The sequence below is a fragment of the Clarias gariepinus genome, chromosome 9, assembly GCF_024256425.1.
Source record: "Clarias gariepinus isolate MV-2021 ecotype Netherlands chromosome 9, CGAR_prim_01v2, whole genome shotgun sequence".
Classification (NCBI taxonomy): domain Eukaryota; kingdom Metazoa; phylum Chordata; class Actinopteri; order Siluriformes; family Clariidae; genus Clarias; species Clarias gariepinus.
In genome coordinates, this window is record NC_071108.1 from 23,832,367 (window position 1) to 23,856,618 (window position 24,252).

The following is a 24,252-nucleotide window of genomic DNA, read 5'->3' on the forward strand; positions in this document are numbered from 1 at the left end:
AGAAGGAAAGGGTTCTGCGAATCCTCTGGGAAAACCCAGACTGTGGCCCAGCGTCTGCTGCCATGGAAACAGCTGTAGTTATACCACCGTCGAGAGTGTGGTTCTGCAGCATGTTGGCCAGACAAACTGCAAACACTTCTGGACACTGCAGCTCTTCAAGGTCAGCAGCACCGTTGATTTGGGCGCAAAAGCTGAGAGACTTCATGAAGAGCATCATGTGGGTTGAGCGAATCATAGAGCTGGTGATACTGGAACACTTGGAACACCTGGTGCACTTGGCACCACATTAAAACCTTGTTGAATGACTGCATGAAGGAACAGGTGGACTTCCAGCTGAGTTCAATCTGCACTTTTCAATTCGCCTTCAAAAACTCAGCAACACCAAAATTCCTCAATAGATCCAGCTATATTGTATTCTCTCTCTCTCTCTCTCTCTCTCTCTCTCTGGTCACAGGATTCACTTTACAATACAATATGTAAACCCATGGTAATTAGACACAGGTGAGAATCACACAGGTTGACAGTTTGATTGGCGTCCTCCGTGGTAGCATTTAATGCTCGACGTCCACCTTAAATAAATGCAACCCACTGTGTCTTCACTTCTTCTGAGAATAAGAGTAAACAGAGATATGCGCTTAGCTGTGACATGTGGCTGGAGACTGCTCTAGAGAGGAAATCTTATTCGCGCACATTTTTTATGATGTTTCTTGGGAGAGAGAAATCTGAATACCACAGGTTTTTACACCCATGTAAAAGGAAATACATGGAGGGTAATCTTTGCTTACAAACCACCAGGGCAGCTCTGGGCCTGTAGGTGACTCTACAAGATGTCTGCGTGTGTGCTGTGATGTCTTACAGCGGGATGTTGGCAGCAGATCCTTTGGGTGCTGTGCGTTGTGGGGTGGTGCCTACTGGATCAGACTTGTTGTCTGACACATCCCATGGGTGCTCAATCAGATTGGGATGTGGGGAGGTAGGAGGCTAAGGCAGGCCCTGATTAGGATGTCTGACTACTCTAATGATCATTCTTTTTTTTCTTTTTCTTTTTTTTTCAAAAAATGAAAAAAAAAAAATCCTTTTTCTACTCCATCAGTACCTCTCTTTACTAAATCAGTTGTCTACATGAGTGATAGATTTACCATTAATCTTGCCAAGGCTTCACTAAACAGGTTAAACATAGCCCATCTCATTAAACCACTACCACACAATACTGTGGCACTGTTCCTTTGCAAAATGTCAAGCCACATCCAGAAAGGCGTTATGTAAAACCCGGTCAATGTCCACCTGCCTGTGTTAGTATTAGTAAGCAGGAGCTTTTGCATGTTGTAATTTAAAACATGTTTTCCATCATCGGTTACTTGCTATTTAAAGGCATCTATAATTTACAGACAATATTGCATCAAAGATAGTTTTAGAATTTTATTTTTATTTTTGCTTCTAATATATTTGTTAGCATCTGTCTATGATTAGCCAGGCTTTACACAATGGTGAGTCAAAAATGACCCGCACTCTGACTGTAAAATAAATTTTAATTCATTTTTAGAAAAGACAAACACCTTTTGTATTTCTCAGTGAATTGTATCGTTGTAACGAGCACTGTTGATTGTTTTTTCCTGATTATGTTCTAAGAATCCCAGAGAACTGTAAGCATAGGTATCCAGCTGAAGGGTGACTTTTAAACTGTTTTTTTTTTTTTTTTTCTCAGGCTTGTAGTGATGAGTCCATGTCTCATCACCAGTAATGATTCTCTTCAGTAAAGAAACTTTGACATACCTTAGAAGATTAAAATTTTCGCTTCTGTTTACGCTTTTCACAAGTTGTTTCGGCACCAGGTTCACCCACAGACCCCAAAACAACGGATCACTGCATAGTGCTCTTCCTACGTGCAAATCACAAGTGGGGCGTCCATTTTTGCTCGCACCGCAGCTACAAATGAACTGATGTGTAACACATTCATGCCTGCACAGCAGTGGCTGAGGAGACAGCAGCCTTGAACAGAAAGCGCTGATGAGACTGTGCGGCCAACAGGAGTTTTAATATAACCGGAGTGCGGATAATTTTTGACCCACCCTCGTAAATTAAGATTGCAGAACAAAGAGGAAAAGTGCACAAGTCATTATTTTAAAAAAAATAATAAATAAAATTCAACTAGAGGTAGATAGATGTGTATTGGAGCGCATTGCATGCTGCGGGTTGCTCACATGGTACAGTTCTTTGCTTATGGTTAGAACGGTGTGTGTGTATTCAACACAACACCGCAGGCAATAGTTTCTTTGTTTCTCTTCAAAATAGAGAGAGGCACCAGTTAATAATGCAAATTCTACATGCTGTCCCTAAGCCAGCCGGTGCATGTATGGATTTTGACTTTTCATACAGATGTGTTGTGTATATCAATCAGAGAATTCCAGCTAAGAATTTGATTAATGATGATGATTCTGTTAGCTCAGTGTGTCTAGGTTTGGTTAAAAAATGTGTAAACGAAAGCTTTGATTTGACCCTTGCACTAATGCTGCACAGTCTTGCCCTTGCTAAAGGTTGTCTAGCACTTCTCCTTACTTGTTATCTGTGTGCGTGGCATCTGGGCCTCCTCAGATCTTTTTATTATCATCTGTTTCATTACACTCTTGGCTTTGTTCCAGAACTGCTGTCATGCATAAAGGCTAGTCTTGTATGAAGTTCTGTGTTCTGGTATTCCTCTGTAAATATACTGACACCACACACTGAGTCCTCGTGTCGTTCAGTTTCATCGGTTTTCCCCTTGTTCACCGGTTCATAGTAGTTCTTGGTAAAATTTCAAAGTTCATTCTTCTAGTTTAGTTTGACTCCACCTGCTTGCTAATGTCTAACTGAATGAAGTTTATTTACATGTGTGATTCTGTGTATAGCAGCCTGTATTAACCACCATAATGTTTTGATGACGTTGCAATATTAGAGTAATGTTTATTGGCACAATTAAGAGATTAATTTTCAAATAATAATGCTGTCAATTCAGCAAATAACTGTCATAACGCAATTCTTTTCCAAAAGTTGTATAAGGGAAACGCATGTATTCAGTTGTATACAGGGAAATAAGAAGTATGTTTTAAACTTGCAGCTAACCAAGAATTATTAAAATTAATAATTTAAATAAAAATTGGGGGTTTGTAAGAACGGTATTGAGTTTGTGCTGATAAACTCTCAATGCAGTAAAGGTGAGGGTGTGATTGTTTTAGTCACTATTGGTTACTATGGTGAACTGTTGTGCACACAATAAACCCTTCACCTGTTTAGTATTGCTTGCATTTCAATTATCCTTATAAAAATCTTGGAATATCCCAGAAACATAGTGATCGGGATGTTTTAAACCCACCAGGCCAAATATTTCTCTTTTGATTTCTCACTTCAGCCTGATGGTTAATAGTGAATGGATACGAACCAAATCAGCGAGTATGACAAAATAGACGAGTACTTATTTTCATCCATCTTCCGGAACCACCTGAGAACACTTAGCACAAGGCAGGAAAACACACTGGAGTAAGTTGTCAGGCATTCACAGGGCAATATGCACACATTTGTAGCAAAAAAAAAAAAAAAAAAAAAAAGAATCATTTTATGAACTGGGATCATGGCCTATTTTTCCAATGGAGCACTGCAAACAGTAAATTAATTATGTTGATTATCTATTACAGTAGATAAGCATGCTAGGGATTGACTAATGTTATATGTGTGTTATATATATTCAGTAAATATTTTGAACAGATGAGTTTAGCGAAGAGATTAGCGAAGTTTAATTTTCCCTCTCTTGTTATGTAATAAACCCACTTCGATTCCAGGACAGGCCTCTAAGGCAGTGATCTATTCGGTAGGGGCTGTTGTCAGGCTATATGTACTTGATTGTTTATAGTGGGTAGGGTGTTGTTGCTTAAGATAGCAGGGTTTTTGATAGGGGTAGGTGTTGTTGAAAAGTGTTAGGGGCCTCATAATAAGGAGTATGGTGGTGTTAATTGGAGTAGATGGTTGTTGGATGTTTTGGTGAGCCCATGCATGAATTGTATCCTTAGTTTCCTGTTCTTAGCACCTGGTGTGGTCTTCTGCTACTGGAGCCCATCTGTTTAAAGCTTCAAAGTGCATACCTTTGTTGTAACGAGATTCAGCTTGAATCAGTCCGGCCATTTTCCCCTGACCTCTGGTATCAACAAGGCGTTTTTGCTGTGGGAACTGCAATAGATATTTTATCCTTTTCAGGCAATTTCCTGTAATGCCTAGAAATGTAAAATGCATGAATATTTCCATAAATCAATAGTTTTAGAAATACTCAGACCATCTGGCACCAACAGCCATGCCATGTTCAATGTCACTTGAATCACCTTTCTTCCTCATTCCTATGCCTGATCTTGACCATGACTCCTGACCAAATGAATGGAGTTGCTGCTATGTGGTATTTTATTAGATATTAATAATTATACATCACTTAGTTCTGACTCCACGAGTGGTGATGGACGGTAACAGCCCTGGGATATTTCGCTATATGTATCACTCCGACAGTTGGTGTAATTAATGATTGTAGAACACATAGGACACCATCATCAAGTTAAAAGTTGTTTAGTACAGTATGGTTTGCCATACTGAGGAAAAAACAGCAGCCAAAACTCATCTTCAAAACCAGTCACAGATGCATTTTTAAAAAACAGGTCTAATAACATCATCATTATAAACAACACTTTTATTTACTAAGTTTCCAAATCCCTCTGTAACCCCTAATTTGGGCTCTACTTGGTGTATGGGACAAGGGATTATACACCCTACATAGCACTCCAGTTGTACATTTAAGGATTAGGATTTGACGTAGGAACCGGGAAGTTAACAAAGCTGATATTCGAAAGCGGAATAAGTGGAATTATAAGGATAACCTTACGAGATTTACTGTCCAACACCTCCATAGTTTATTCTCCTCACTTTTTGGCTGCATAGGACAAACTACTATTACCCATTAATTACAATAACTATCACTCGTGTGTTGGCTGCAAATAATAATGTGTTAAATAAAGAAACTAATCATAATCTGTTGATAATAAATGGTGTTTGTGGAAGTGTTGTAAAAAGCAATATTACGCTCAACTATTATTTTTTTCTTTCTGTGTTCTATGAGAACATTCTTGTTGGGAAATATGAAATTTTATAGTTTCCCAGTTCTCAATACACATAATCCAAATGACTGACTCATTTTTCAATTCTTACTGTGCTGAGCTGATATCTTGAAGCAGGGAACTATATACTTGGCCAGGGCGGTGAGTAACTGAATGTAGGACACAGGGATCATAAGAGGAATGAAAGGAACTTAAATTGGTGAATCACTCCATCTGCTGGAAATGTTGAGAATTGCACATTTGAAGATGTGTCAGTTTGAGAACATTAATCTGCTGTAATTTAAGCTGCTCAGTCATCAGTGTAAAGTTTCTGGTGTTTGACTTGTAACTGCTTAAATTGTTGACAGTTATACTATCTCTCTCTCTCTCTCTCTCTCTATATATATATATATATATATATATATATATATATAAAACATTTGGACTGTGGTAAATGACCTCAACCATTTATGGATAAAAAATATATATTTACAGTATATAAAGGCTTCTCAGAATGCAGGTTGGTTTCCAACATCAAGCTAAAATAAAAAGTCACAAACACACCATTATTAAATATAGACTTATAATATAACATTGTTTGTTAAAATGATATGGAATAAATGTAGCATCACTGAGTTACTAAAGTGACTAATGCATTATTTAAGTACATCCTTTATTCGTCACACATACATTACTGCACAGTGAAATTCTTTATTCTTCGCTTATCCCAGCTTCTCGTTAGTAGACAGGGGTCAGAGCGCAGGGTCAGCAATTTTACGGCGCCCCTGGAGCAAACAGGGTTAAGGGCCTGTGGGAGAAAACTGAAGGGCAGGTGTATTTATATTGATGTAATATTTGGCATATGTCAGAGTATAGTCAGATATAACAGATAAATTACTATGAACATTTGACCTAAAAGTACAATGACACTTTTCAAATATCTACTTTCAGGCATGGCTGAAACGTCGTTTGTGTCAGTGACCAGCTGAGGTCTGCTGAGAGCTCACACTTCTCATCTGGCTGAGAGCATGTACAGGAAGAATGGACTCCCTGTCAGTGTCAGCATCACATCTGCCACCCAGGTACACACACACACACACACACACACACACACACACACACACACACACACACACACACACACACACACAGACTTTCTTTCATAAGTGTAATATTGTGTTTCCCTTTGTATGTAGTGGTTACTGTGTTTAAAACTTGGAATTTCACTGCTGAAATGTTTGAAACAGCAGTTTATAAGTAGGAAATTATGACAAACAGTGCTGTGAATAAATATACTGTATTATTAAATCACAATCCAGTCCTTAGGCAACATATAACACAGTATATGCAATATGCATTTATTTATTTATTGAACAGAAAATGTGTTCTAAACTGTTACAGTATATGGTGGATCATCATAATATAGGTTGAAAAGTGAAGGCTTTTGTGTCACTGAGGCCATCTAGTGGCAGACTACAGTACAGCTCGAGACAACAAGCAGGCTAACATTGTATGTTGCTTCTCTGCAAATTATCCTTAAGAATAGTGTTTTGTTGTTTTCACAGTTCATGTTAACTGGACTTTATATCTCTCTCAGTATTTACAGTTTCACTTGAAATTATTCAACCCCGATTGAAAATTGTTTTTTTGGCCAAAATTATTAATTTGCAGCTGTTTGTAATAAATCAGTGAAACAAGAGCAGGTTAAATACCATGACACAACTAATATAACAAGTGATTTCTCCAAATTCAACACAAATAGCCCATTTTAATGAATACTGGCAGTCTCAGAATTATTCAACCCCCTAAATAAAAAACCTTGTTAGAGGACACATTTGTATATCAGGGGTTGTCTCAAGCACACCTCATGCAACTAATTAGATGCCTCAGGAACCTTCTAGAAACTGGTGGCTGGAGATGTTTGACTGCATGTCAGAAATGGCTAGGTCAAGAGAGTTGTCCATAAATTTGAGAGGTTATTACCTTGCACAAACAAGGACAAGGATATAAAATAAGCAAAAAAGCAAAGGGACTAAATTACAAGTATAACCGTGGATCAGTGGCTACACTTCCTTGGGAAAAAAGGGGAAGGTATCACATGTAGGTAACAGGAATGACTTTCCTCCAGAAAGATTTGGTGGATTCAGCAGGCACTGACGTTTCACTCTGCACTATAAGGCACATAATAAACACTGAAGGTCACCCCGAGATGTACCCCGCTACTGACCCTAAAACACAAGAAAAGTTAAATCCAATATGCTAAAAACTATATAAAGAGACAGAAGTTAGGGAACTTTTTGGAGCTGTTGAATCAGCAGTATGTTTGGAGGAGAAAGAATAATTCATATGCAGAAAAGTGCACCCTGCCGACAGTGACGCATGGTGGTGACTCGGTGATGCGCTAGGGCTGCTTTGTAGCACGTACAGGAAATGATGGATTCAATCAAATATCCTTGAAGAAATAATCATGCCATCTGTGAGGAATGATGAAATAAGCAGGTCTTAATAGCTAAAGGAGGCTCTAATCATCAAGTAATGATGACGATGTTTCTCCTCAAGGTGATGAATAATTTTGCTATTCTATTGGAAGTATCATTTTGAGTAGCATTTTGTATTAAAAGTAGCATTTTGTTTCGACTTTGGAGAAACCACTTGTTATATTAGTTGGGTGGGGATATTTAAATTGCTCTTGTTTCATTGACTTTATTACAAACAGCTGCAAGTTAGTAATTTTGGCCAAAAAAAATTTTTTTAATGGGTGTTAAATAAGTTTGAGTGCTGCAATCTGTACATTTTAATAGAAGTTGTTTCTTTATGAGTATAATATTGTAGTAGGTTATGAACTAATTGCAAACACTCTATGCAGAATTACATTACTGAACTGTTTTTTTTTTATATTTTACTATCCAAGATATCTTATTATTATAATATTATTCTAGCAAACAAATATGTAGTTCTCTGTACTAATAAGAACTAATAAATAATGGCATAAATAAAATAAAAGTTATTAAATCGAAATTCCGGAACAAAACGATCGCAACAAAAATAAATAAATAAATAACAAAAATAACTGTATGACCTTAGGCAACAGTATGAAATTATTAAATTAACAGGTAACTTAAAAGAAGGGTTTAAAGCTAGTTTTTTTTTTTTTTACATTATATACTCATATCTGTCTGTCTGTTCAGTCCAATCCAGTAGAAAAGCCAATGCAGCACAAATTATAAAATATAGTTGCAAGCAATGATAAGTGGGCCCAAGCACCTTGCGCCATCGCCTCCCTCATGGAATGTATTTGGGCATGTTTGTATGTGGTGTGTGTGAGTGTCTGTGTTAACATTTGTGATATGTGTGTTATTATGTGTGTGAGACACGTGACTTGCTAGTGTGTGTGGGTGTTTGTGCGTGCGTACGTGTGTGAAAGAGATGCGTGTGTGTTTGTTTGTAATGTATGGGTGTGTTTGTGTGTGCATGCTTGTGTGTCTGTGTGAGAAGGGTGTGTGTGTGTTAGATGTATGAATGTGTTTGTGCGTGTGCGTGTGTGTGTGTGTGTGTGTGTGTGAGAGAGAGAGAGAGAGGGAGATGCAAGTGTGAGTGTTAACATCTGTGATAATATATGTGTTAATATCTCCGAAAGATGCTGGAAAAAAGCATCACATTATAATAATACTTAAGTGACCAATTTTCAGCATAAGTTTGAGGCATTGTCACTGTTGAGGCTGACCTGTTTGAGATATCAAAAAATGTCTTGAGATCTCAAAGACCTGGTTTGGTGGCGATCACATAAATTCCCTAGAAGGAGTATATCAAATTATTTTGAAAATAACTGACTTTCTGTTAAGTTGAGCCCATGACAGCTCAGTGAAATCTAAATGTGTACCAGGTTTCGCATGCATACAGTAAGTGTGTATGGGATTTGCAGCAAAATCCTGTGTGCCACGCCCGGAGCCCAGACTCTCAGGCATCCTAATGGCAGCAGATTCCTTAAAATCCTTAAAAAAACAAGAGGGTCCTCATTGTGGCAACTTAGGCCTGATGTCATAGTGCTTGGGCCCTAAAAAGTTAAAAAAAAAAATTTGCTAAATGTTGACCATAATACTGGCCACCTTAGCCCACGGCCCAGCAAGCAAAGAGCTAACCCGGCCTCCAAACTCCCCAGATCCCATTCCGATTGAACACCCATGGAAGTCTCATCCACCGAGGCTCTACCCCACAACCCACCGGACCCAAAGGATCCACTGACAATGTCCTAGTGCCAGACCCTACAGCGCATACCCAGAGGTCTTGGGCAGTCATGACCCAAGGGACCTATACAACCTATACAATACTGGACATCATATTTTTGGTTTGATAAAAACAATGTCAGCTAGCTTGCAAATCTTGTCCTAACAACAGAAAAATGTATATGATTGTGAATTTGTATATGTTAGTTAACATAGTACATACTGTTTTTATTTAGCTCATGTATTTTTATAATAATAATAAAAATTAATAACAGACAGTATGTTAGGACAAAGAAACAGACACAGGAAAACTACATTAATGTTATCGAGTGAAAGCAGTGCAGCTGTTTGTTTTTGCAGTATGTTATATTTGTATACTATTAGTGTATACTGTAGTTGAGTCAACTGATTATTCCTTTACTGTAGAAGAGTAAATCATAATCCTAGTAATAGTTTAACATTAATTTATATTGTACCCTGATTTTAAATGTTAATGTTGATGGTGCCTGCACACTCCTGATTTTTGTAAAACTATTTTAATTTAAAAACTAGGTTGGATCCTTCAGTTCACTTTAAATGTGTGCAGACACCATCTACTTCTGCTCCGAGCTTTAATTTTGTATTCCTACACACTTTACATGGGTCTGTACTGTATACTTGCAGGACAGCAGTAGTTCAGAGTCTCTGGATTGGCAGAGTTTGGACTCTGCTAAAAGCTATGACGCAGTGGTGTTTGACGTGCTCAAAGTGACACCTGAGGAGTTTGCTGTAAGTTAGTTACAACACACAAATATACACACATACAGTATAACCGTAAACAGTGTTCAAAGCAGAGATATTGATCCCTTACAAGAAATATTTTAATTTTTAACTAACTAGAATGGATTACACTTTTACACGTCCTACAGCCCAGGATAATGTGGGAATGGTATTAGATATATATTCAGGCAGGTTTTCCTTTATGGTGGTTACCTCATGCCTCAGAGCAGTTCTCTTTGCCACTGTTGCATAAGAGGTATTAATCTCTTGTATAAATCTACTTTGAGTGTCAGTTGAAGTGGTTTTCTTCAAGAAGGGAGTTTAGTTTAGGACATGATGTGTCATATAACAGAATAAGCCTTCACTGGACCAAATAAGTGTTTTATGTCTCACTGTTGGGTTTTCACAGTATCAGGGCTTCATCTAGTAAAACGTTTTGAACTGTGTCATCTATTGTAAATGTTGTATTTTTTCTTTTTTTCCCGAAAGGGCCAGATCACTTTAATGGATGCTCCTGTATTCAAAGCAATACAACCAGAGGTAAGGTTCTGGATCTGCACTCCCATTTATCACGCTGTTTTATGATGTACAACAACATCAGAAATGAAAGTATTTAACGACTCTAAACAAGAAGAAAGTGTTTAGACATTGCATTAATTTTCCTGTAGTACCAGATGGTGAGGACACTGACATCATCTAAAGACTGTCAACTTATTACATTATTTATTACACACTAGAACCCAGTGCTTCTTAACGTCTTACCACAGAAAATAGTTTATTTGAAGAAAGATGACAAAGCAACAGTTTTTCAGTTGACATGCTCTAGCTTGTCATCTATAGAATTTATAGTAGAACATAAGCTTAAGTATTTTTCATGTACAAAGTGAATAAAATATGATTTTTTTTTTTTTATTATAGTATGGCTGTTAGCATGTTAAAAACAATACTAACAATTATTTTGTAGCCCAGCAATAATAAGCCATGCTTTGCCCTTGTGAACCCTTGTACTCTCACTGTAGAGGTTCTACAGATGTTGCAGATGTGCGTCTGGGACAGACTTACTCATGCTGTGCACTGCCAGCTTGTACACATCCCAGTATCCCAAAGATGTTTCTCTTCTAAACTTTTCTATAAACTATATTAATCGGTTTAATGAGATGCGGATGGAAACAATCAGGTTTTTTTTCTTGTTGAGGGTCAGAATTAATAGCAGTAACGACGTCCAAGTGCTCCAGACACTCATGATGTCATGCTAAAGTGTTCTGTACTTGGCACATGGTTTGTTTCCCCACCACGTGTTGTCAGGTTTGACAAAAAAAATCCTGCACCCCATTATTTTGTTTTCCTTTTCTATCTCAAGCTTGTCATTATGGCCTTTGTCAGCTTTTCTGTCACTGGATTTTGTGTCATTGCCTGTAAGGAACAGGCATGGTACATTGTCTTATATTTAAAATAACTGAGTGAGACTGTGCATGGAAGTTTTAATCTTAATCCAGTGTTTAGATAAGTGTGAGTCTGAGTAATAGTAGTGTCATTAAAGAATGATGTGCAAATGGTTGACCTATTTTCCAGCGGTCCTTGGTTGCCATGTGTCTCGACTTACACCACTGTTGGGAACATATCAAAGAGGATGCAGTAGATTTATGCAGCATGTTTTATGGTCAGTAACGTGAAGCGCATTATCTTGTCCACAAGCAGTTTGGTAAGATTTATTTCTGATTTCTGCAACAGTAATCATGTTCCTGTGAGTATATCATCATTGTGGTAATGTAAAATCCCCAAGCTCTCATTTCTACATTCACTCTTTTTCCATGCAGTTTCTTTTGGTGCTGTTTAATGTTGAGTAGTATTATTATTGCTCTAATTCTCACTTCACTGAAAAAACACCTATTCTGTTCTTGAGATGTTGAGACAGCTGTCATGAAGTCATGAATGGTGGACCTTGCTTTATTCTGTTCCAAATTACTACTAGATTATTATTATTTATTATTAAAATTATTATTATTATTATTATTATTATTATTATTATTTTAACAGTTAAATACTTATTAATTGGGGGCATGTTACTTTTTATTCTTGCTTTTTTTTTTTGCTGATTTTTTGCGTAGCTACATATGTAGCACTTTTGAGATTTGTCCGCAAATGTTAAGTGCTTTATAAATAAAATGTATTATTATTCCATTACCTATACTGCTTATTATGTGTTGGGTGTGGGTGGCCTGGAGTCTATCTCCGTGAACTTGGGGCACATGGCAGGGTACACCCTGGATTGTGGAAAAATATTTAAATTACCTGCAATAATACCGTGTGGACAATTTAAGAAAAAAAGTCTTTGAACTGTAGGAGGAAACCGAAATACCTGGAGGAAACCCATCAACCATGGGGGGGCCTTGCACTCCCCACACACAGTGTTAGAGTTTTTGAATCCCCTGCCCTGGTGGGGGGAAGTGACAGTGTTAACCACTAGGCCATCATCCAGCAATAATAATAACAACAACAATAATAAAAATAATACTGACATATACATATTTTCCTCCTTTAGAGTATCCTCATTTACTAATCCATCCCTCCTATGTTTATCTGCAAGTTTAAAAATGAGTCACTGTGTCATGATTTTCTAATCTGCAATTCATTTGCACTGCTTTATATAAAAAAAATGAATGCCATTTCATTATCTATTAAATTATTAATTTTCTTGTAGTATCACTTGATAATGCTACAAACTGACTCCTTTCTCACACACTAGATTTCCAGAATATTTTATTATCAGTATTCCAAAAAAAAGTCAACACAGCATATGTGACGTACTACTAACATAGTCGGAATGCACTTCATGATTTTATCAAATTATTTTCTTTATTTTTGCTTTAGTTTAAATTTAGTGCAAGTGGCTTTAAAATGGCTGTCGAAGCACCGCAGCTTATAGTCCACTGGAGGGCTACTTCAGTCAGAATTCTCTCCACATTACAGGATATTTATTTTAAATAGGTATGTCTTTTACCCTTCCCACCTTATCTTACAGCCCAGGAGAGGTATTAGATAATTATTTAAGCAGGTTTTCTAACTATACGACATATTTGCACTGCTGTTATAGTACATTGTTTATTGTGATCTGCTATGATCGGTGTTCACTCACGATTTGATGAAGCATAAGTTTTGTTCACTTTATATAACAGAGAAGACGATCCGGGCTTCATTTTACTCTTTGTACTTAATTGTACACATTCATCTGACTGTGTTTGGAGTGCAAATCACGAATCAACTTGGGTGGTCTAAAATGGTCATTTTAATATTTTTTGCCAATGAGGATTAAAATGCAACACTATTAAAACATATGGAAATTTCACCTTCCAGAAAACCATGGTTTAAACACTTGTGAATAATTCCATCTTTATTTTTACTGTGTTGCCTGAAGGCCTGCTGGAAAATTGTACCAGCTAAGCTGTTCCATACTTTTTTTTTTTTTTTTTTTTTTTATGTGAACCTGAGAATCTATCATGGGGCTTTGAACTATAAAATACCCCATAAAGCTGGGACTTTATGGCATTTTTTAAAATACAGATCAGAGCAAATGGTTTCACAGAAATTTGTAATGAGGCCGGTATGGAATCGACCCAGTAGATACAGAAATGGTCAGGCAGGAAATAAGTTGTGTGTTTTCCTGATTTGTAATCATGCCAAACAAGAATTCAAGAGCGCTGGGAGCCTAGATATTCATTACAGAGCACTAATATGAACACATTTATGATTCATTATCAAGATCAGTACCTGTTATATGTAAATCATATAGTGCAATTTAAAGAAGGACTCCATATTATCTAGTCATCAAAGTTCTTTTGTGTATTTTTTGTTTGTTCAGTTTTTCTTATTTATATCCGTTTGCATTTAAGGTGGTAAAATTTTGCTGTTTCTTTATAATCCTGCAGGTGGTGTGCAATACAGAATCGCAATACTAATCAAAAGCGAGAGGTTGTGCTGTTGTACTGAATATCAGCACGGCTGTGATTTCATGGCCGTACTGATATTTTCTGCAACAGCATGACCTCAAGATTAATTGCTTTTATACAACAGTTCCACGAACACCATTTATTATAAACAAGCATAGCATTGACCGGAGACCCGCAGGAGTGAAAGTAGCTTTAAATTCTTACAGGTACTTATGTATGTTCTTAAAATAAGGAGCATAAACACTGGAGGTGGTGGACGGTAATGATGTAATTCTTACAAGTTATTGTTTATATTATCATTTATTCCATTTTTAAATATAAAATTTGTTAACCTTCGGGTTCTGGGGTTAAATCCCAAACAGCCTTAACCCTTTCAGATTGGTGGGAGCGCCAGTGATCCCATTTGCATCTTAACCAAAAAAACAGAGGACAATAATTTTACCAGTTTAGCGCTTTATTCTTTGCACTCTTTATCCCTGTAGTCTTGTGCTCACTCGCTCTCTCTCTCTTACTCTCACTCACTCACTTAGACACACACACGTACACAGACACTTTTGCATGTATGAAGGTATCCTCACATAAACTGCAGCGTACACACGTGTGGACGCTTACAAAAGAAAGCACATGGCTCGAGATGCTTGGTTGGTCATACCTCCTGAGTAGAAGGATGATTTGTCGGGCTGCTAATCCGCTCCAGATTGCCCATGTTCATGTGTTGTGTATATTTGTGCCTTCCTCTCAGCTTAGTCTTTATAATGAACATTTTTATACCATTATCTTGGTGGTTAAACAATATCTTGGAGGGTGTCAAGATTGCATTGATGTATGACATCATTACAGCATGTACAGTAAAAAACAAAACAAGATACATTCTTGCCGAGCTCTTGTATGACCGGTCTTAAGGGGTTAAATGGAAAACTAGTATGCTATGTAGGGTGTACAATCTTGATCAGGGTTTAGAGAGGGATTCAGCCTTGCATGTAAATCGCAACACTTTAACACAATTTTTACTGAAACCTTGGGTGCATAAAATGATAAAAAGCATAACCTGTAGTGTAACGCACATGATGGGTGTTAAATGTAAGAGTAAAAACTGATTGTGTTCTTCAAACATATACTGTATTAATATAAGATAGCAATTCATTCTTGACTAAGATATTACTTCTGTGTATACCATGTACATAATACTAGGGTTCCTATTAATCAGTGACCTAAAGGGATTCAATATTGTTTTGTGGTTTAAAATGTGTTTCAGGAGTTGGCCAGCTGTGGATGGAATAAGAAGGAAAAGCACAACCTTGCACCCAATGTGGTGGCCTTCACTCGGAGGTTCAATCAGGTGAGAATAGGGGGTCTTAATTAATCTGTTTCCAAATGCATCCACATCCCAAGTCCATGCAAAATGGTTTTGCGAGCACAAAACCAAGTTTTTTGACATGACTGTTCTATTCTCCTGAACCTAACTTTATTAAAAACGTGTGAGGTCAGCAAGAGGACTGAGGATCTGGAAGGATCCAGAGAGAGTCTGTGTTGTGTAGTGTGTCAGGTTCCTCACTTGGTATTTTACGATATCCTCAACCCTTATACTGTAAGACGAGAGTTGGTGCTGCAGTGTTTGCAACGCGAAGGTTGTACAAAACTCTAAAAGCAGAGTGTCAATAATTAAAAGACACTTTTAAAAAAGTAAAAAAAAATATATACTAAAATACAGCATTCAGCATATAATTTTGAAGCTGTCTACAAATAAGACTTGGGAATAATAAGTGAGGAACCAAGGCTTAGACATGTAGCATCAATATCACACATGCCAGACCACAGTAAGGCAGATTACAAACAAAGGCTCACTTTACACCTTGCATGGACATGTTATCAGTGTTTCAGGATCTGAGTCTTGTTGCACGACTAGAATGCCTCCAGGGTTGGGTTAAAATTTCAGTGAGTATCAGGGGTCCTCGTGTGTGAGAGGAAAACATTTCTGTCACATGCAACAAACTCAGTAGCCCCCCCCCCCCCCCCCCCTTACACACACACACACACACACACACACACACACACACACACACACACACACACACACACACACACACACACACTTCCTTCAGTAGCTTTTATGCTGCCTTATGCACAAGAGCTACACTTGGAGATGGCATTCTGCTACCCAGTGTTTTATTTGGATGATCTGCTTGGTTGTAGCCGTTCTGTAGGCTTAGTCTCCCTTCTGTATGACTCTTCATTTGTCTCCTTGGTGAGCTCATGAAAGGAATAAATTCACAGTTAGTGATTTGCTGTTATGTCAAATTATTGATATCTGTAAAGTTGGGGAACCCAGGTCTAAGAATTTCATTACGGTAATGATGCCTCATTGTTATCTGTATATGACAATAAAACTTGAAACTTGAAACTATATAAATGAAAGATTTAAAGGTTTTCTCTGTACATACAGTAGGTCAGAACCCACTCTTTAATATCTTTACATTTCATACATTGGAGGGCCCAAAACCTGTCTCAGAACAAAAAATCTGTCTGTATGTCTGTCCAGCCTGTTTTGTCACAGCATCATGTAAAACTGGCTGGACAGAATTTGATGAAAATTTGCCTGCAGCTAAATCTGCATCATAAATGAAATCAAAATGTTAAGTAGAAGTGACATAATGTGCAGTTACTGTATGTGCCACATCATAGTGCTTTTTTGGACAAATATATATATAATTTTTCCTCGCTGGGGCTATACCCGTCAAGCGACACAGCATAGCCTACTCCAAAAAGTACACTATGAAAACTAAACCTTCAAAGATCAATTGATGTTTATTCTCCTTGCGGGAAGTTTTAAAACCAGTTCCGAAACTAATAAACTAATAAAAAGCAGTAATGCAATAATGTGAAGCGGCGCCACTATGAGATAAAACACAGGCCATTAGAGCCAACATATTTGCAGCAGTCCGAGGTGAGGGCGTGTAAAATACCCAAACTGAACACATTAAGCAGTAAAATTTAAACTTTTAGTAAAAGTGATGTTATGAATAGTTATGTACCAGATTTAATAATCTACTTTAAAATAAGCTATTAATAAGCTAATTACTCAATGTAAATAAATACCTGCACCAATGGTTATTAAAAAAATATATTATGATTAAATCCTATATGAATATTTTTTACTGGGATTAGTTAAAATTTTCACTATTGAAATAACAGCGCTGAAGTTGTGCAAGTGATTTTAAACATGATTTAGTCGTTTTAATCCACTTTTAAATTTCTCATCTATGATTCACTCTCCGAGTATCGAACAGGGAGTGTATTTGGCTGACGATGAAAGAAATACAACTTAGCTACTTAACCGTACAAAAATACAGACACATACACTGGTTTCAACCTGAAATAATATCACTGATTACATTATAGCTTGATCAGCTTACTTTTAGCTTTAACCTTTAACTATTTCTTAAAACTCTTTACCCATCAACGACAGGAACTTCCACTAATGCTATATAAATAGCATAAGATGACTACTTTAATTGGCTTAGTGCCGAAGTCATTTATGCTTTTTATGCTTTTTTATTTTATAGCTATTTTCAAAACTACTGTGATACATTGTGGCATTTTCACAGACTTTGGAGCTCTATGTTTAAAATTATGCCTTGGATGCTGTTCTGGAGCATCAGTCGACCATCATGCTCTAACTTGGGACTGTTTATTCAGTTAAATTTTGGGGAAAATTCATGTATTTATTAGTTTATTTTTTGTATTCATGTCCATTTTATTGATTACAACATTAAACATATTGGTTCGTAACCAATGATGTCTTTGGGTTTGTACAAACAAAAATCATATTGTTTTGCATTGTTTGTGATTCAAAATATTCTAAAAAAAAAATCGTAAAGCCAGTAACGTGACCCAAATCATTATTGTATCCTTACATTCCAATTTTTTTTTATTCCTTTTTTTTCTCATTGCTTTATCTTACTTTGCTTTTTTTAATTGGCTTACACTCCCCTTCCTCATCAGACTGCTTGTAAGGCACCAATAATTATAACACATCCAAAGACTTTCAATTACTCACTTTTACTGTTAGTGCAATAACGTTCTGTGGACCTGATAGCATTGCTGACTTGCAGTTCTACGACCCCCCCCTTTCAATTCTGAGCTCAAGTTACTGTCTGTTTTTTCTCTCTGTCTCTGTGTGGACTTCCTCCCAGTTTCCAAACCCCACTAAATGGATTGGCTTTGTTTAATTTCCCCTAGGAGAGTGTGTGTGAGTGTGTGAGTGTGTGAGTGTGTGAGTGTGTGAGTGTGTGAGTGTGTGAGTGTGTTGGTTTTTGTGGTTTAAGAGGACTTTTGACCTGAATACGCACCAGCATTAAGGGGACATTTCCGTTTATGAGGACAGGGGCCATGTCCTTATAAATCCGACCTTGTAGCAGTCATTATCTCAGTCTAGGGATCAATTCTGTACCGTTTTTGGCCCCATGTCCGTATAGACCACATAAACCTGAAAAAATACCACACACTGTGTGTTCTCTAACCCCTCCATGCGCCCCTGTAGACCGGTCGCGGAACTGCACCTACGTCATTAAGAATTTGCATATATACACAAGTGTAAGTTTTCCCGGTCTCTGATTGGCTGGCTACAAGAATCCTCGTCGGTGATTGGCCAGCAGTAGCAGGAGAAGCGCTTCCGCTAAGGGGCGGGACCTTAGAAGGACCGTGCACATATAAGGCCTCGCTAAGAGGCGGGACTTCCTTTAAGACACAGCTGCAGGTGATTTAATACAGCGGGGTTTTAATCCACGGAGTTTGTAAAGTAATATAATACACGACGAATTAATATCGAGTTTGGAAGAGGAAGAGGACATCGGTGTCGGAAGCCGCTGCCATATGAAAGGTGAGTTATAACGCCGTTTAATCGGCTTAATTACTGCACGTGAGTTAGTTTGGTTTGTTTAGTAAGTTAAACGGCGCCAGAAAGTGTCGCGTGCGCTGTTAAAGGCGCGCGCGGATACATATAAGTGTTTAAAATATTAATTTAACTTTTGGTCAGTTAGTTTTAAGCTGTTTTATTATATTTAATATATAAATTGAGCGTGTGACACGCGCCTGTGACGTCACGGTAGCGCGTCGTCATGACTACAGTCTTTGTTTGGGGGAGGAGGGGTGAGGGGGGTGAGGGGGGACTCACAGTACAGCGTTCTGGTTAAGATAAACATATAAATTAACACATATTATAAATAAACACAGATTAATATGAAGTTGACCATAAATGAAGTGGTATAAAGGAGGTTTTCCTCTGTGAAACAGTCTGATTAAAACATGATGATGATGAGGAGGAGGAGGAAGCCCAGTCCACTGGAGGAGGCCACACACTTCAGCCTTAAGAAGAAAGATCAAGATGGTCTGGAAGCTCGGTTTATAAATGAGTTTAAAGGTAAGTGTTACGTGTTCAGGTGGGATTGTTTAATGATTAATGTCTCAGGTACATGACATGCTGTACTCCTCTTATTTAGGGAGAGGTGTATTTAGTTGTACTGACTTTGATAAGGGAGATTTCCTATTGGAGTACAGAGGGGATCTCATAAGCAGAGAAGAATGTGAGCGGAGGCAAAGAATATATCATGATGCCCTCAAAGTGTTCATGTATGAATTTCGATTCAACGGCTAATTCCTTTGGTATGTACAAATATTATATACGTGGGGGAGATGTGGAAGTTATTTGCATGGTTATTTAGCACTAATGATCAGGGCTCATGTTCACCAAGCGTCTCAGAGTCGGAAATCGCTCCTACTGCAATTCCTAAATGGCCAAAAACTTCAGAATGACGCTATTTTGGCCTTATTTTCATGAGTGGGGAGGGGTAAGAGCTATTCATCAAGATTCTTAAAATAGGAAATCATTCCCATCTTCACCAAAATGTTGGAGAGCGCCTGAGGTGTCCTAACTGGTTGGGAATAGTGAGGAAGGGGTGTTGAGGCAGAAACACATGAAGAGGAGAGATGGTTTAGCAGAGCACAGAGCTCATAACGGGCATGTTTAGACAAAAATGGGGGTGGGGGGAGTAAAACTTTTTCTCTGGTTACTAATTCCAGCAGTCCGAAATAATAAATTAAACTTCACAGATCATGCACATTTCCCCACCATGCAGCATGAATGCATAATCCATGGCACATATTAAAATAATTATATTATATATACATTTAATCTTGTATTAAATTATTTAAGTGAACTGTTTTCTTGTTTCCTTGTTATGAGCAGCACTTCATCGTTTCATTAACATGGCGTATCCCCATGTTTCTCACTCCTCAGGGGTACGTGTGACAAACTGACTGGTTACTCTGATGCTTTTACATATTGCATCCATTGACTTTTTATCTTTAGAGGTAAGAGTAGGACAGAATATTACTTCAATTATTTCTTTACATTTTACTCCCTTCGCCACAAGCAAAACACTCTCATCCTCTCGTTTTATTTGAAGTCATGTTGATCAGATTATGACTGACCTAGACAGCTCTATTATAGGGGCTTTAATCAGTTGTGATTAGAGCAGAGTGATTAGAATAACGTCATGCAGCGAGTCACGCATCTATAGGTTTTGTTTATGTGCATAAAGCCTTCACATAACTGCCGCTGATTTTAGCATTTCACTTTTTCACCGTTTAAAACTTTGTACACTCTACAACACCTCCTATAATGTGCAGACTACTTTGCGGCTCTCAGTGTCGTAAAAAGTGACGTCTCACACTTTCCTTGTCACAGTCTTACTCCTTGCCGAAAGTAAGAATAGAAAGCTTTATAAATAACCTATATGTCCTTCTCTGAGGTGAGACTGTCTTTAGTCCTAAATAAACTTTGATTCCTATGAGTGATTCTGAGATGCTTAGTAAATATGGGCCCAGTTTTATTTTCTTAAAGACCATTGACCATTAAATATTCAATGATCATCTTTTCAAATAATATAATATTCGATGAGAAGCATTTGGTGCTGATATTCTCAGTTGTTGTGTCTATTTAGAATAAGAAGTATGTATTATTGTAATAGTAATGTATCATTAAGAGATTCACTGTCATTTGTTCAGTGTTGATGCAGCCCTGGATGATGGCTCCCTTGGGAGACTGGTGAATGATGACCATATAAAACCAAACTGCAGAATGAAGACCATCCGTGTGGATGGTAACTCTCATCTTTGTTTATTTGCCATAAGAAGCATCTGTCCTGGTGAAGAGATCACATACAATTACGGCGATTCTACGTGGCCATGGCGATGCAAGGTATGTAGATGTTAGTAATTTTGTGCATTATTTTAAAGGATTGGTGTATATTAAATGCTTTAAGCAGTTTAACACACTTAACATCTGGTTTCTGCCAGAGAATGTGTCTTACAGTATGTTGCTATAAGTTCAGGAGCAGGATGCTAATTTTTCCCTTCAAAGTTTTTTTTTTTTGCATCTTTTGTCTATGGAATCATGCTCACTGTGTTATTAGGGATAGTCCATAAGGACGCTAGTTTTTGGGACAGTGTTCTGTATTAGCGTTTATAAATTGGTATCAGGTCTAAAACAGTGCTGATGTGCCTGTTCGCATGCAACATGTTTAGCATTCATTGCGTAAACATTGGCACATGGAGAAACACAATTGCAGCTCAAACTGTGAGCTAAATAGCGATATCCAATATTTAGCATGTCTGTAATGTAAGTTAACTGACTTTTGATAAATTCAATATTTAAGTTTGCATATACAGTAGTATAGCCTGAGTCGACTGATTACATGAAATAGCATAAAAATATTTTTGTTTGCTTGCTTTATGCCCGTAAATATTTAAAACCTTCAAAACTTTTTTTAGATGACATCGTCTAAGAATTCACCACCTTCAGAACAAAAAGATACAGCAGATAAAAAGGCATCCAAAAAGGTGATGTAGAAAAGAGTAAAGTGTTATTCTTACGATTACAGTTACTCTTACAAATGTGTGCACTGTTTATTATATCTGTGCACAGTGTGGACATTGTAGCGTTTTTATTTTCTGAATATGCAAACTTTGACTTTATCTTTTGTATACATTGTTTGATATTCTGCTGGATAAGTTTTTTTTTTTTCTCTTAGTAAAAGTGTTTCTGAATGTGAAATTTTATTTCTTAGTGCCCGATAAGCGAGTTGCCATCAGACAGTGCTGCCTGTGAAGAACTGACCGTAGAAACAGACGAGGTAAATTAGTTATTCTGCATTTAAGTAAAGTCGTGTTTGTGAGAACTGTGTTGACGTACACATTTAGTGCAGTGTTTTACATTTCTGTAGCTGCATATAACCTGATAATTGTTTTGTTCAGCATTCTACCCATGAATTAAACACCACATCTCAGTCAGAAGTCAGAGCTGAAGTAGAATTTAATATTCAAACCCTTTGCCTGTAGTAGAATATTTTTCTTTTTCCTGAATTTCAGGTTACCCTTGGTATGGCCCAATTGTCCTCAGAGAAGCAGAATTATATTGAGAAGAACGGTGAGGAGAAGGTAATATTGAGAATTACATGATTCAGAAAAATGATTACCTGTAGTCTTTACCTATTGAGCTATAAGTCTAATACCTGGATGTTTTCTATTCTTAATATTTTCAGGTTTATCCTGTCAAAGAGTCGTTGGTTAAAGAGGAGCTGAGCTTTTACTTATTAACACAAGGACTTGAACAGGTATTTAAATATTTAGATGGATTTGTTAGACATTATTTACAGTATTTGACCTTTTTTATTAAAACTGGAACAACACATTGTCAGTATAGGTTTTAATACTGTGTGAATGTGTTTGTATACACCGTTCCACACTGTGCCTAACCCCGGGTTATCATCTTTCTAAACCCTACTTTTAACTTCATGTAAAGGAGTGTTTCACACTTGAAATTAAGGAGTGGGATTATCATCGCATTTTACCTGTTGTTCTAAAACACTGCTCTGTAGCAGGATCCACACCGCTTTGCAGGGTTAACACCGCATTGTGGTGCCAAACATGTACAATGTGGAACAAAGCAGGGGTAGAATGTTATGACTTGATACTTAGCAACATACAACCAATTAGAAAGGCCTTGTGTAGAGTCACAGAAACTGACCAGCGTACACCTCATATCAATAACTCTACACGCTGTGTAAACAACCATATCACCATCTGAGGAAAGTGTGAATACTGAAAGAATACTGTCATAAACACCTAAATTGGAGTAAAAAAAAAAAAAAAACATTGCAGAACTCTTAAAACAGTCGAATTATTATTGGGAAAGTGTTTTGTAGTGTTGATAAAGTTGTGTAAGACATAAATCTGTTTTATAAGGACATCCCCCTGAACATGTTCTAAGAGTATGTCCTGACTGAAGAATCTGTGTGTTGTGAGTTTTACAAAACCCTTGTCTATGAGGACACTAGTTATTATTGGGACAGTGTACTGTATTAGTGTTTATAAAATTGTGTATGACTGAAACCAGTTTTAAGAGAACACTGTTTTATTAGGACATCCTCAGAACATGTTCACAGTGTTTGATCTGACTGAAGAATCTCAGTGTGTTGTTAGTTTTTCAAAAACCTTGTTTATGAGGACACTTGTTTTTAACAGGGACATGGGGTGGGAGATGATTCTTTGGGCCAAGGAAATGCAAAATTTTAATTTAAAATTTATATATAAAAACACAATTGCAGCTTAAACTGTAAGCTGAATAGCGATAGCCAAGATTAAGCATGTCTATGATGTAAGTTAATTGACTGATGTAAGTTAATTGACTGATGTAAGTTAATTGACTGATGTAAGTTAATTGATAAATAAAATATTTAAGTCTGTATATACAGTCTGCCTATACAGGAGTATAGCCACTTCTGTGTAAAAGGTAGTAACGAAATAAGATTGCTAAGTCGACTGATCACATGAAATGGCATGGAAAAAAATGTTTGCTTGCTTTATGCCTGTAAATATTTTAAACCTTTACAACTGTTTTTAGATGACATCATTGAAGAATTCACCGACACCAGAACAACAGGATACATCAGATAAAAAGGCATCCAAGAAGTTGATGTAAGTGACACTTTTTTTTTTCCTTACGAGTACAGTGACTTTTGACAGTCAAGTTCTTCCACACCAAACGTGCTCATCCATGTCTTTATGGACCTTGCTTTGTGCACTCGTGTGCAGTCATGTTGGAACAATTAAATTAAATTTTATTTAAATAGCGCCTTTAACAATTGTCATTGTCCCAAA

General features: G+C 37.2%; 1 protein-coding gene across 1 annotated transcript in view; it reads left to right on the plus strand.

Annotated features, from left to right (window-relative positions):
• Positions 1–24,252, plus strand: part of ralgps1 (Ral GEF with PH domain and SH3 binding motif 1) — a 120,215-nt gene that overhangs the window by 18,482 nt on the left and 77,481 nt on the right. The window contains exons 2-5 of the mRNA XM_053503553.1: positions 6,057–6,187; positions 9,992–10,096; positions 10,577–10,627; positions 15,290–15,373. Coding sequence (XP_053359528.1) covers positions 6,134–6,187; positions 9,992–10,096; positions 10,577–10,627; positions 15,290–15,373 — 294 coding nt within the window. The 5' untranslated portion in view covers positions 6,057–6,133. The remainder of the gene's footprint in view (positions 1–6,056; positions 6,188–9,991; positions 10,097–10,576; positions 10,628–15,289; positions 15,374–24,252) is intronic.